This window comes from Manacus candei, unplaced genomic scaffold (assembly GCF_025592945.1).
Source record: "Manacus candei isolate 608988 ecotype Guabito, Panama unplaced genomic scaffold, ASM2559294v1 h1tg000078l, whole genome shotgun sequence".
In the NCBI taxonomy this organism is placed as follows: Eukaryota; Metazoa; Chordata; class Aves; order Passeriformes; family Pipridae; genus Manacus; species Manacus candei.
Genome location: NW_026138126.1, coordinates 3357061 through 3370360, shown reverse-complemented (window position 1 = coordinate 3370360; position 13300 = coordinate 3357061). Strand labels below are relative to the sequence as shown.

The window sequence follows — 13300 nt, the reverse complement described above, 5'->3', positions numbered from 1 at the left end:
GAGGAGACACAAATACAAAAAACCCTCAAGGAGGTGAGTCAGTCCTCACCTTTACTGCTACTATTCCACTGCATCTGCTAAGAATAATCATGTTTCAAACAAGGAATAAAAAGAAACCACATATAAGAGGTAATACAGGTATATTTAGTATTTGTTTGACCCATTCAACTTCATCTAGTCCCTTTAAACACTAAAATATTTTATGTGGACTTTTTTTTTTTTTTAAAGATGGCCACTTAGCATACTTTCCTTGAAAACCAAATAAAGAAAAATAACATAATTCACAATAAGATTCCCTTCAGCTTTTCTATTTCTGCTTTTATTCATGTCTGTCCTGGTGGTTGATATTTGCCAGTATAACATATTATTATGTGGGGTTTTTTAATTACTGAAGACTCTCTAGTAGCTCAATAGTGGTAAATACTCACAGAAAGCAAGTATGGAACAAACTGCCTCAGGAGTTTTTCCACAATCCTAGAGCATTTCCTGACAGATTTGCATCAATCCTCACCTACACAGAACTTCATCATTTGATTTCAGGGTTCTAGTGTGCACCATCATCTCTTAAACAATAAAATCAGAGGAATAGGAACAAACAATGCTCTGTCTACTGTGTGAAATAATAACTTTCAAACCTTGGATCAATCTGTGGGTTAAGTAAGGACATTTTCAGCATACTTTGGTAATAGAAAGAACTTTTCACCTGATGCAAGGAGTTTGTTTTAGAATAACTGGTTTGCAAACCCAGTCAGATCTGCAATGCCTGCTACAAACAGGATGCAGGTTGCACACTCTGCTCCAAAATGCACCAGCAGAAAGGCAGATAATCCACACACCCAGAGAGACACCCATGGATCTGCTCCCTCTGTACTTCCTAACACTGTCAGTGGATATCAAGGAATGAGATGTGGGCTCGTGTTCAGTGCAAAATTCTGTGCCTATTCATAAGCAGAACCCAGTTTTTGTTGTTTTGTTGGGTTTTTTTCAAGCCAACTGAATGTTCCCTCCCAGTATCAACCGAGCTCTACAACTGTTGTTAAAAGGAGACTCGAAACTAAGAGTTCTAAGTGGCTTCAGTTCTTTAAACAGTTTCACTGGTAGCTGAATATTTTGAAAACAACTCCAGGGAGGGCAAAAAAAAAAATAGTAGAAGTAGAAGCTCCATTAAGAGAGATCTTATTTTCAATTCAGGAGATTTATACACCTCCCAGAATTTCCATACATAATGGACTTGATGCAGGAACAAGCCATATATTCAGAAAGTGTTTTATGTTTTTAACATGTGAATGCAAGAATGATCACACCTGGACAGACAGATCAGGACAGGCCTGTCTGGCCTTGTACTCTGTGTCAGGAACTAGTGGCAGATGCCTCAAGAAGAACAAGGTAAAGATGCAGCCCTAAGTCAGACTGCCTTGCAGACACTCAGCTGCACAGGAGCCAGAGAGAGTATTTTGGCTTTTGGGACACCCTGTTGCCCCTGTTTCTTTCAAGAATTATCTAGGGGTTTTTAAAAGCCCATTTAAAATTTTTTTGCATTCACCATATTCTCTGGCAAACACAGAAATAAACCTTGAATTTAGATTATTGTATAAAAGTAAACCTCTTTATTTTGAAGGTGCCATTTACTAATCTCATGTGTTGCCTATTTAGAACAGATAGAAATTTTTTTTCCACTATTTTTCCTTGCCACAAGTGATTTTACAGATGTCACATCACTCCCTCATCATCTGTTTTCCAGTCTGAAGAGTTCCAGTCTGATTTAACGACAATTTTGCCAATTTGCTGATAATCTCATACCTTCCTCTGTTGTTGAAATATAAAGAGAATGAGATAGAAGACTCTCAACTTGTTCTTACATCCATTAATATACTGAAAATTAGGGGGACTGGCTGTTAAAAGAAGAAAACCTCCTTACCACTGGGTGGCTTGGGCCGTGGAGGGACATTTTTCTTGGGTGGTAACGCTGGTGTGTCTGATTTGCTTTTGAAAGGGTCATCTGAAAATCCCACCCCTCCAAAAGAAGAGGCAAAGGGGTCAGGAGCTGCTGACTACAGGAGAAAAAAAAGCAAAGAGAAAGGATGTGAGCACACTGGCAAACCTGTGGTTTCATGAAGCTGCAAGTTAACTCAAGTAAAAGCATTCAAAAAACTAAGATGTCCAGAATTATCAGTGGTGTAAAGTGACAGAGGTGCTAAGATTTCATTAATGTTCAAAATAACTTATGTTCTCATCACATAATTACATTTAGAACTTTTAGTCCCAGCAAAAAGCTGATGAAAGAAATAAAAGGAAGTAAAACTCTACTTTTTTTTACTATTTGGCAGTGAACAGTCACACCACAGTCTAACCTCCACTCTGATAAACAGAATCATGGAAGAACCTGGAAAAACACCACAGAATGGGGAGCTTTATTCCAAGCTTTTCTGAAGTTACACACAGCTGTGGCAAAAGCTCAGGGAAAATCCCCAAAGCATGTTTTTAATGCTTCCTATATTCAGTTGGCTTTTCTGAAGGACTCTCCTGTTGGATAAGAAGGGCACAAAAACGATGCCATGCAGGGAAATTTCTCATTGGGAAATGAAGAAAGAGGGATTTGGGGAGCAAAGGTAAAAATCCCAGTCAAACCTTGGCTAAAATTTCTACCTCAAGTCAGACACATCGATATTGGTAAAGGCTGTTGCCACCTAGTGGAGAGTTAAAACCCTCCCCAAAACAGTATGAAAAGCTAGAAAAAAACCCATGAAATGTAATTAGTCCAGGTGATATGATAATCTATTTTATTTTTAACATTTACATAACTCGACAATTTTCAAGCATTATTGTGGAACTAACAGAAGGAGCTGGGCACTGCTGGAAACTGTAAATTCCAAACTCCACCTCAGGAAGGTAACAGCAATTTCTAATTATCCATTTCTTTTTTTGTTTCAGGTGAGTCCTGAACCTTTCTCTTAATCTGCTATTTAAAATGAACAGAAACTTAAAACATGGGAAAGGCTGACTGACTGCTAAGAGTGGAGTGAGTTTACACTAAGGTTAGTTTTACATATATTTAGTGTGTTTGGTTAATGGTTGGACTTGATGATCTTAGAGATCTTTTCCAACCTTAGTGATTCTATGGTAAGTTTAGGAACAAGTCAGGATACTATAATTCTATGAAGTAACCAAGAAGCAGATTCCAGGACTTAGAGGAAGTATATGGAATAGATGGATACTCTTCTCACCAGTTAACACTACGAGTTAATTTCTTTTTTTTATTTTTTTTAATTTTAATTTTTAATTTCTTTTGCTCATCTGCTGTATGAAAATGTTTGTGAAAAGTTGATTTTTCCCTACTGAGTCTGCCAGTCTTGGTTTAAGACTTTGCCATATCTGATTTGGATGGAAAATGTTTTGTTAAGTAACTGGTGAGGCTGATTGGAAAAAAAAGGAACAGAACTGGGTTGTCAGCTGAAAAGTTACAACCATATCATACACTACAGATAAATATCTGTACATACATTTTTAAAAGGACCTTTACCTTTGACATCTGACTGAAGTCTGCAAATCCCTCCCCACTACTGAAAGCACCACTTCCAAATGGATCCAGTGTTCCAAATGGATCTGAAACAGATACAGGGAGAAAGAAGTCATTTTAAACAATACTTAAGAATGACAAAGAATTGGTGCTGCCAATGAAGTACAAAACTGGGCAGGTGACTAAAACACACCTGTATTTTGACCTGCCATGAGATGTTACAAGAGAATTCCATAAGACAATAGGTTTTGTACCAGTTGTTTGGAGGGAAAAAAAAAAGAAAAGAAGAAAAAACTGAAATATATGGTGTCACAAAGACTTAGTCTTATAATCCATAGCAGGACCATGATGCTTTTTGCCAACAGTTCACAAGACTCTCTATTTTCAACTCCTATATTTGATTCTTCTTTCATAAAAAGATACCTCCTTATTCATCTGCATGAGAAAATGTTTTCTTCTTACCTGGACCTTTTGAAGAGATACTGGAAGACGTAAAAGGATCAGTGCTTTCAAAAGGGTCAGGCTAAATAAGAACAGATATACATAATTATTGTTCTGCTGTACTGTGCACTTGCCTTTTTATGCATATTAAAAATCACAATTATTTCCAATTTCAGATCACTCTGTTGGGTGGAAGTAGAGTAGGATAAAATCAACTGATTATCTGAAATTTGGCTACTGATAGTCTTGAACAAAACACCAAGTGAAAAGGGCATCCCACTGAAATACAACCTTAGTTACCAGGGCAAAATATGAAAACACATCCAGAAGTGTCCAGTCTTTAAGCAACAGCAATATTCAAGTCAGGCATTTATATTATTATTAATCCAGAGTCTGCATACTGCTTGTTTTTAAAGAGATGGTGTTTACAGTTGCTCTTCAGTTTGACAAGTTGTACTTTTATCCTGCAAGACAAACTACCCTCCCACTGAAACTGGAACACTGTCCTAACTCTTGGGTGGCAACAGTCAGAGAATTGCATAAGAGGGAGGGAAAGAATAATAAAAATAAACCAAAAAGTCTATCACCTTCAAACAAGCACACACATGTGCATCCAGACAGGTTCAGAACTCTGACTATATATATATATTTATATATATCTATATATCTATTATCTCACTGTAACTGTGATTTAACAAGTGTGTTCTGTGCAGTCCTTCCACTGTCCTGGCTCCAATGTCTGCTGGGGGTTCTGGAATCCTTTAACCAGAGCAGTTCCTCAATTCCATTCACTGTGTGACTGCACAAACCAATGGAACGGAGGGAATGCTGGGAATTAGTGGGTGATGGTGGCTTGAAATTCCCAACAGAGAGGAAGAATATCCACCTTACTGCACCTCATTACCATGGAACCAGAGAGAACACTGCTGATTGCCTCAACAACACATACTTACATTTTAAGAGTAAAATTAATGATATTTCACCAGTTAGGAGAAAAGTATTTTCTGTTATTTCACTCCTTTTAGCTTTCAGACAACAAGCCTGTCAGTAGTAAAGAAATCTATTAAGTGTAGACTTAAAAATGCCTGACCTTTGAGGGTAAAGCAGGGGGCTTTGTGAATGGATCTGAGGTAAATGGGTCGCTCTTCACTGGCTTCTTGAAGAAATCCTCGGGGGCAGAGCTCCGAAATGGGTCACTCTCCTTAAAGGGATCACCTCCAAAGGGGTCTAAAAGGAGCAAGGAAAGGTAAATAGAATATACAGAATGTAGCACCTCATGTGTCCATGAAGAACATTCTGCATTTCACCTCGTGCTCACTGATTTTTTAGAAGCACCCAGTGATTTGGTAAATCTGATTGAAACCTCCAGAGAGCTCTCCAAAGAGGATATTTGCTGAGTTTGAATTGCACATTTCTCATTAACATCCTGATCCTGAAGGCACAGACCTGTCAGATTTTTATGTTCCCACATGCAACCCAAAAACCTGAAGCCAGGGAAAACCTGGGAAATCTTTGTGTTTGGCTACAAATTGTTTCAACCACACAAATTGTGTCCTGTTATCCAAAAGGTTCTTACCTGCTGGAGCAGGTGGCTGTTCTGCAAAAGGATCATGCTGGAATGGGTCACCTATGCAGAACAGAAAAATAACTTTATTAAAATAGTTTTTTATATATTGTATTATTTATATATATAATATACAGTATATATAATTATATAATATTTTATATATTATTTTATCCATTACATATAATTATATGCATACATTATATATAATTACATTTATATAGAATATGTTACATATTTATATATCATATATAATTATATTTATATACAATATATTATATATTTATATATTATATATAATTACATTTATATATAATATGTTATATATTTATATATTATATCTATTTATATTTTTATATAATATATTATATATTTATTTTATATAATATATTATATTTTAATATATATTTTTATATATTTATATATATAGTTTTATCCACTATTTAGCACGCTGATAACAGTTTGTGAAAACATCATTTACTCAACAATTGGTCTTGAAGATCTTTAAGGTCACTTACTGCCTTTGAAGGGGTCTGCTCCCTTAAATGGGTCAGATTTGAAAGGATCTTCTGACTGGAATGGGTCTGTGTGCAATTCTTGTGTATTATTGGTAAACATCAAGGCTTTGTTCTTAAATGGATCATCCTAAAAATTAAGAGGAAAAACATCACAGCAACTCTACCAAGATTAAAATGAATTCAGTTGGCACAGAATTTCTTCTAAATGGGTATCTCAGTTCCTGTTTAACCATCTCAAAAATGACTTTCTAAAGAACTTTCTGAATACATGACTTCCAAGTAGAACTCATCACACACTGGGAGGAAACACGTAGCCCAGGGCTACAAAGAACATCAAAAGATAACAGTGCATGGAACAATTAAAGGTTAAACTGTGGCCCAAATTAAAATATTCAATTCTCAAACACTTAAATAATGAAAACAAATCAACCCCCAACCATCACACTGGCAAAAAAATTCCTCCCCCACGTTATTTTGCAGCTCAGCTTCAGGTAAGACACTTATTCAAAAGATTTTATGGACTATTTGGGGACTACAAATACAAGGGATTACTACTGAGTGGTCATGCTCTAGATTGCTGCTTTTTAACTCATTCTTGAGCTTTTGAACTCATTCCTGAGCTTTTGAACTCATTCTTGAGCTTTTGAACTCATTCTTGAGCTTTTGAACTCATTCTTGAGCTTTTGAACTCATTCTTGAGCTTTTGAACTCATTCTTGAGCTTTTGAACTCATTCTTGAGCTTTTGAACTCATTCTTGAGCTTTTGAACTCATTCTTGAGCTTTTTAACTCATTCTTGAGCTTTTTAACTCATTCTTGAGCTTTTTAACTCATTCTTGAGCTTTTTAACTCATTCTTGAGCTTTTTAACTCATTCTTGAGCTTTTTAACTCATTCTTGAGCTTTTTAACTCATTCTTGAGCTTTTTAACTCATTCTTGAGCTTTTTAACTCATTCTTGAGCTTTTTAACTCATTCTTGAGCTTCTTGTTAACTCATTCTTGAGCTTTTTAACTCATTCTTGAGCTTTTTAACTCATTCTTGAGCTTTTTAACTCATTCTTGAGCTTCTTGTTAACTCATTCTTGAGCTTTTTAACTCATTCTTGAGCTTTTTAACTCATTCCTGAGCTTTTTAACTCATTCCTGAGCTTTTTAACTCATTCTTGAGCTTTTTAACTCATTCCTGAGCTTTTTAACTCATTCCTGAGCTTTTTAACTCATTCTTGAGCTTTTGAACTCATTCTTGAGCTTTTTAACTCATTCTTGAGCTTTTGAACTCATTCTTGAGCTTTTGAACTCATTCTTGAGCTTTTGAACTCATTCTTGAGCTTTTGAACTCATTCTTGAGCTTTTGAACTCATTCTTGAGCTTTTGAACTCATTCTTGAGCTTTTGAACTCATTCTTGAGCTTTTGAACTCATTCTTGAGCTTTTGAACTCATTCTTGAGCTTCTTGTTAACTCATTCTTGAGCTTCTTGTTAACTCATTCTTGAGCTTTTTAACTCATTCTTGAGCTTTTTAACTCATTCTTGAGCTTTTTAACTCATTCTTGAGCTTCTTGTGAACTCATTCTTGAGCTTTTTAACTCATTCTTGAGCTTTTTAACTCATTCTTGAGCTTCTTGTTAACTCATTCTTGAGCTCTTGTTAACTCATTCTTGAGCTCTTGTTAACTCATTCTTGAGCTCTTGTTAACTCATTCTTGAGCTCTTGTTAACTCATTCTTGAGCTTCTTGTTAACTCATTTTTGAGCTCTTTTTAACTCATTCTTGAGCTTCTTGTTAACTCATTTTTGAGCTCTTTTTAACTCATTCTTGAGCTTTTTAACTCATTCTTGAGCTTCTTGTGAACTCATTCTTGAGCTTCTTGTGAACTCATTCTTGAGCTTCTTGTGAACTCATTCTTACAGCTCCAAGCAGTGATTTCCCATGACAAAGCCCTTCATGTAGGAAGAGTCACTCCAACATTTTGATGACAGAAAACTTTCTCAGCAGAACCCAAATGTAACTTTGTCAAGTTGCAAAACATCTCCTGCAGGAACAAGCAGCAAACTCAAGTTCTGAAACCTCTTCAGGACATTATTTTGGGTTGGTTTGGGTCTGCTTTGGGGGTCTCTGATGAAACCAGCCCTTGCCATGTTTGCCCTGTACAGCACTTCCAGGGAAAACCAGAGCCATTCCATCCCAAAATAAGGAATACCCAGCAACAACTGCCCCCAACACCAGAGACAGCACTTCCTTCATCCCTTTCCAAGGTGCAAATGAAAACATCTTAATTAATACTTCTCAGAACAGCAGGGAGGGAGCTGGGGAGAGGAGGAAGAGGAAGAAAGAATTGAGAAACAGGAAAGGGGCACAATGGTTTTAAAAAAATTACTATGAACATCCACTGGTGTTTGCTTCCAGTAAGTGATTCGGAGGTTTTGTAAGTAAGAGAAACATCTGGAAGCTTCCAGTGGAAATTAAATATAATATTATGCAAGCCATGCAAACAGAGAAACTAAGCAGTGAAGTGTTTTAAGGCCATGTTTTTCAGTGTATTGTTGTTTTTAATCTTCTTTTGAGCAGTTTGGTTTTACAGCCCAAGTTGAAAGCGGGGTATTAAAACAGCAATGCCTGCTGAATATTTACTATCCATTACATATATTTTACCTCATACTAAACCCACAGCATATACTGTGCTTACAAGGGCTCTGGAAAACAAGTTTCCCTAATGAGGAAGCAGAATCAAGCAACTATGCAACTTTTATATTTAAGAGAAGAAACAGGCTTTAAAAAGAATGAAAATTCTTGTGATTTAGAGGATTATTTAATATCTAAATCAACAACAGATACCCAATAGAAATGGACAGGAAAAATCTTTAAGAACCTGAAGGATCTTATGATTTGGAAAAAATAATGATCAAAAGAAAACATAATAAACGAGATAAATGGTGCTGGAATTATTGAAGCAGAAGAGAACCATCCATGTATTTTGGGAAGGGAACAATATGTGATAAACACAGCTCACTGCAAAGGAGAAATTTGTAGAGTTTCTTTAGGAAATAAGAAGGAAATAGATGGTTAAAGGGAACTGGACAATGTGCAAGAACAAACAAAACACCTGAACTGGAAATAAAGTCCCACCTCCCTCCTGAGACTAAACATGTGACAGGTGACAAAATAAAAGGACCTTTTCTTTTTGGTTCCATAATCACAGTTTGCTTACAGATCCACACTGTTACAGTTACACAGGCACAAAATCCCAGCACAAGATCTAACAAAAGGCTCAAAAATCAGTTTTTCCCACCAGCATCAAAGCCTTGCCCTGCCTTGCTGGGATCTGCTGATGCACCAAAACCCAACTATTTCACATTAAGTGCAAGTCACAAGTTTCATTATTGCCAAATACACTAAGTAACAGTAATTTCTTTTACCATAGTTCCATAATTGTTTCTTTCTGTCTGCCCAAGGCCTTCACTCATATCTGCTAAATTGGTCAGGCTGCCCCCATGGATCCCATTGAGAGCTTCATTGTATTCCTCTATGCTCTTGTTGACTTCCTGGTGGCTCTCTTGCAGTTGGGAAAGTTTACTTCTTGCCTGAGAAGGAAAAATTCTCATTAAACACTGTTGTCAGACAGTTGCATTTCCCCCCTCACCAGAATTGAATTTTTTCCTGACTCAGACTGGCAATAAACCAGCCAAAAAAAAAAAAAAAGGCTTATTTCATGAGCCACCACTTGTTTTCTCTTCTAAAAATAAATCCCTCCAGGTGATGTTCAACCCAGCCTTTCAAGAATTGTATAAACCACAGTGAATACCTGGTTTATTTCTTCCTGTGTTGATTTTAAGGATTTGATTATTGTTTCAAGCTGCACTTTTCCAGCCTGGATACTCTGCTCTAGCTGAGTCTCTTCCTGCTGCAGGCGGTTCAGCTCTGCTTTTGCTCTGTTAAGGTCATCTTCCTGTAATTTTAAATCTGATTCCTGAGACTGAATCTGCATTTTCAGTGATGAAATCTGAAAAAAAGTGAAATTTGAAATAAATGTTAACTTATTAAATTACGAATTTATAATATAAATAACAGGAAGTTGTACAGCAACCTATCAATTGCTAAGGAAAATAGTTAGAACTTAAGATGAAGAAATTCATGCTGCTTCTGATGTTGCACAAAATCCATGATAAAAGCACAATCAATAAAACCAAGAAATACTATTTTAAATCACAGAAATACCACATTAATTACACAGGTAATTAACAGGTGTTTCTTAGAGCAGGTTTTCAGAACCTGGTTCCTTTTCCATTCAAACATTTATCAAGGAACATGAAGTTGATTTTTAAGTCTGGTAAGAGTTTAAATTAACAGAGTTGCTTATACACTTCTTTCTTCAACACTTTCTCACACAATGTTACAGAGTTTCTACCTTAAGGTAACCTGCTATTTCCATTGGCAATTGTATCTCCCTGAAAACCCACTTTTAACTCAACACTGGTGACCTTCAGGGGTTCAAAACCTGCACCATTGCCAGGGATTGTCTCTGATGCTTTTCAACTGCCTTATTAGGTCGAATAAATGTTTTCTATATTCTCAGAACAACAACAATTTCTGTAGAAAGGGCCCCTTGGAGATCATCTGCCTCAACCCCACCTTTATGACCACAGTGAAAGGTATTCAGGGGAGCAAAACCCTTTCTTGGACCTCTGTATTTGTGTGGAAATTGCTATTTACGGTCAAAACGAACAGAGAAAGCAAGTTTTTTCATTAAATAAATAGAATTTCCTTCAACAAGAAGACAAAACCACCGTTGGGCATGTCCAGAATTAACACACACTCACCACCTGGGTTTCTTCCTGGCATTTCTGCCTGACATCATTGAGCATATCCTTCAGCTTGGCTTTCTGCTGGTCCATCTCATCCAGCCTGTCCTGGGCATCTTGTTTCTGAGCCTCCAGCTCCTGCAGGGTACTTGTCTCCCTGTCTAAGTCATTCTGCAGTTCCTGAGGAAAATCCCACAGTTTGGAGCTTACATTTAGCTGCTGCCTCAAGGAATGATCAGCCACAGACAAGCAGGTTTTGCAAAACCCCAAAGATTTTCTAGGCCCCTGCAGCTGTTTTATTTCTGCAGGAACTTGTATGAGACAGCAGGAAATAAATCAGTGCACGTGGCATTGAGTTATATCCTGATTATCAAAACCAATACTCTTGAATAATGTTTTCCTAAATTACAGTCTTAGTTAAGCACTAAAAAAAAACCAACTTTCAAATTGTTCACATATCATCTTTGTATTAATCAGCATCAGATGAAAACATTTCTGATGGAGAACAGGAAAATAAAATTCTTTCTGTAAGTCAGAGGAAAATCCCATGAAAGAAAGGAAGACTTGCCCAGCAGCAACATAAACACATGAAAAATGCTTAATTCCCATATATTATTTGGATTAAAATGAAGCTACTAAGGATAAACCAAAGATTTTACCTGAACTTCATTGGTTTTCTGTCTGATTGATTCTTCTTTTTCCCTAATGTCCTGCTCTAGTGAATACTTTTCTCTGTCAGATAAACAAGCACATGTATTTATTATTAGTTAAATAATACAATACACACAAAAATCAATTCAATATTATTCTGGAAATACCACATAGCTAAAAAAGCCAGCACATATTCTCATCTATTTTTTTAAAGGAGTAAAGGTTTATATGTATCAATTATTCTTTGAAAAATATTATCTGTGGCCATAATCAATGTCCTGAAGTCATCTGGAAGAATCCAGGCTGGCTTTGCATAACTGTAAGATATCAGTGGGAGATCTGTCACCAACTCCAGTGACAAATAAAACTCTAAAATGGCTAAAAGAAAACAAAAGTAACTGATACATCAGTACTATAGACTTGTTTGGTTATTGCTCAAGATTTTGTTAACAATCCACAACTTTACCTCTGCAGCTGAGCGATTTCTTGGCTAATATCATCCAGCTCCTTCACTCCTGTGAATTCTCCTGATCCAACAGAACTTGCACTGTCCTGTTAAGAAAGAAACAGTCAATTAAAATGTTGGGTGGTAACAGAAGCTCTTCCTTTCCAAAGGCTGAGGACAGAGGTGGGATATGAAATCCTCATGATATGATTTTGCAAAGTGCTGTGAGACACATCAAATTATTGTGCAACAAGCAGGAACATGCCAAGCAATTCCACCTGAGGGACAGGAGAATTGTCTCTGGGGCTGTTTAACAGACAGGAGAGTTGGGACACACAGCAGTGAGAGGACATGCACAATGGGAACAAATAAACTGCAGGCTATGGGAGAATTCAAATTAAAATTCAAAACCTAAACCCCAGCTCTGCTACAGTCAGTAGTAAAGTTTCCAGGGAACTCAAGGACAGCAGATTGTGATTTCAGTCTTCTTGAGCCCTGCCACAAGTTCATGGCAAGTTTTGCAGTTATTCAGGTCATTTCTGCACCCATTCAGGGGTAGATCAGGGAAGATGCAGAGGGCACCCTTGTCTTTTAGATAAGACTGTCAGAAGTCATTAAGAAAGGATCTCAGCACCAGGTACAAAATTGGTTATTACTATAAAAAGGACTGCTCTAAGAAAACCCACTGCAATGGAGTAAAAACTGCAGCACTGAACTCTCTGTTAGCATGAAAAAACAGGAGACCTACATTTTTTAAATAGCATTTTAAAAAGAAGAAAGTACAGTTTGTTTGCTTCGCTCACTTCGAGGTTGCTGTGATAACCACAGAAAGCTTGGCTTTATTAAACATAAAAAACTAAACAAGAACCTAACCAGTAAATCAAAATCAGCAGACTAAAAGGTGACATTTTTGTAGAAACAACAGCTGAGTATACAGTTTAAAAAATTAAATTAAATTAAATTTAATTAAGTCCTCATTTTGGGTGATCATTTCTTTTGTAACATGCCATTATGTCATCATAAATAAAAAATAATCCAGGCTAATTCTTCAAGGTAGCAACTCAAAAGCTTCTAATATCACTTTGATTTTGTCAGGCCAGATAGAGATTTGCTGAGAGACCTGCACTGAATGTTGGGCAGGGTCACAGGAAGGTGTCACCCAACATGACTGTGAAATAAGTTAAAATGAGCTGCTGCATTGCTTAGGATAAGAACCACTTAACTAAGCTCACTAAGCTCAGTTTATTTCATGTTATGCTCAACTAAATAAAGCTCAGTTTATTTCATGTTATGCTCAGCTAAATACACGTTAGGTGGAAAAAAATTACAATTAGTTGGAAATAATGGGAAGCTTAAAGATGTATTTACT

At 36.6% G+C, this 13300-nt stretch overlaps 1 protein-coding gene across 7 annotated transcripts in view; it reads right to left on the bottom strand.

Annotated features, from left to right (window-relative positions):
• The window catches only part of EPS15L1 (epidermal growth factor receptor pathway substrate 15 like 1), a 49586-nt gene that overhangs the window by 22111 nt on the left and 14175 nt on the right, over positions 1 to 13300 (bottom strand). For all 7 annotated transcript variants that reach the window (XR_007908205.1, XR_007908206.1, XM_051810527.1 and 4 more), the window contains 11 exons: positions 11953 to 12038; positions 11495 to 11567; positions 10854 to 11015; positions 9839 to 10036; positions 9453 to 9617; positions 6041 to 6167; positions 5535 to 5585; positions 5049 to 5185; positions 3980 to 4040; positions 3521 to 3603; positions 1919 to 2051 (listed from right to left, as the gene is read on the bottom strand). Coding sequence is in view for 5 of the 7 variants with exons in the window: in XM_051810527.1 (XP_051666487.1) it covers positions 1919 to 2051; positions 3521 to 3603; positions 3980 to 4040; positions 5049 to 5185; positions 5535 to 5585; positions 6041 to 6167; positions 9453 to 9617; positions 9839 to 10036; positions 10854 to 11015; positions 11495 to 11567; positions 11953 to 12038 (1276 nt within the window). In the remaining 2 variants the exon portion in view is untranslated. The remainder of the gene's footprint in view (positions 1 to 1918; positions 2052 to 3520; positions 3604 to 3979; positions 4041 to 5048; positions 5186 to 5534; positions 5586 to 6040; positions 6168 to 9452; positions 9618 to 9838; positions 10037 to 10853; positions 11016 to 11494; positions 11568 to 11952; positions 12039 to 13300) is intronic.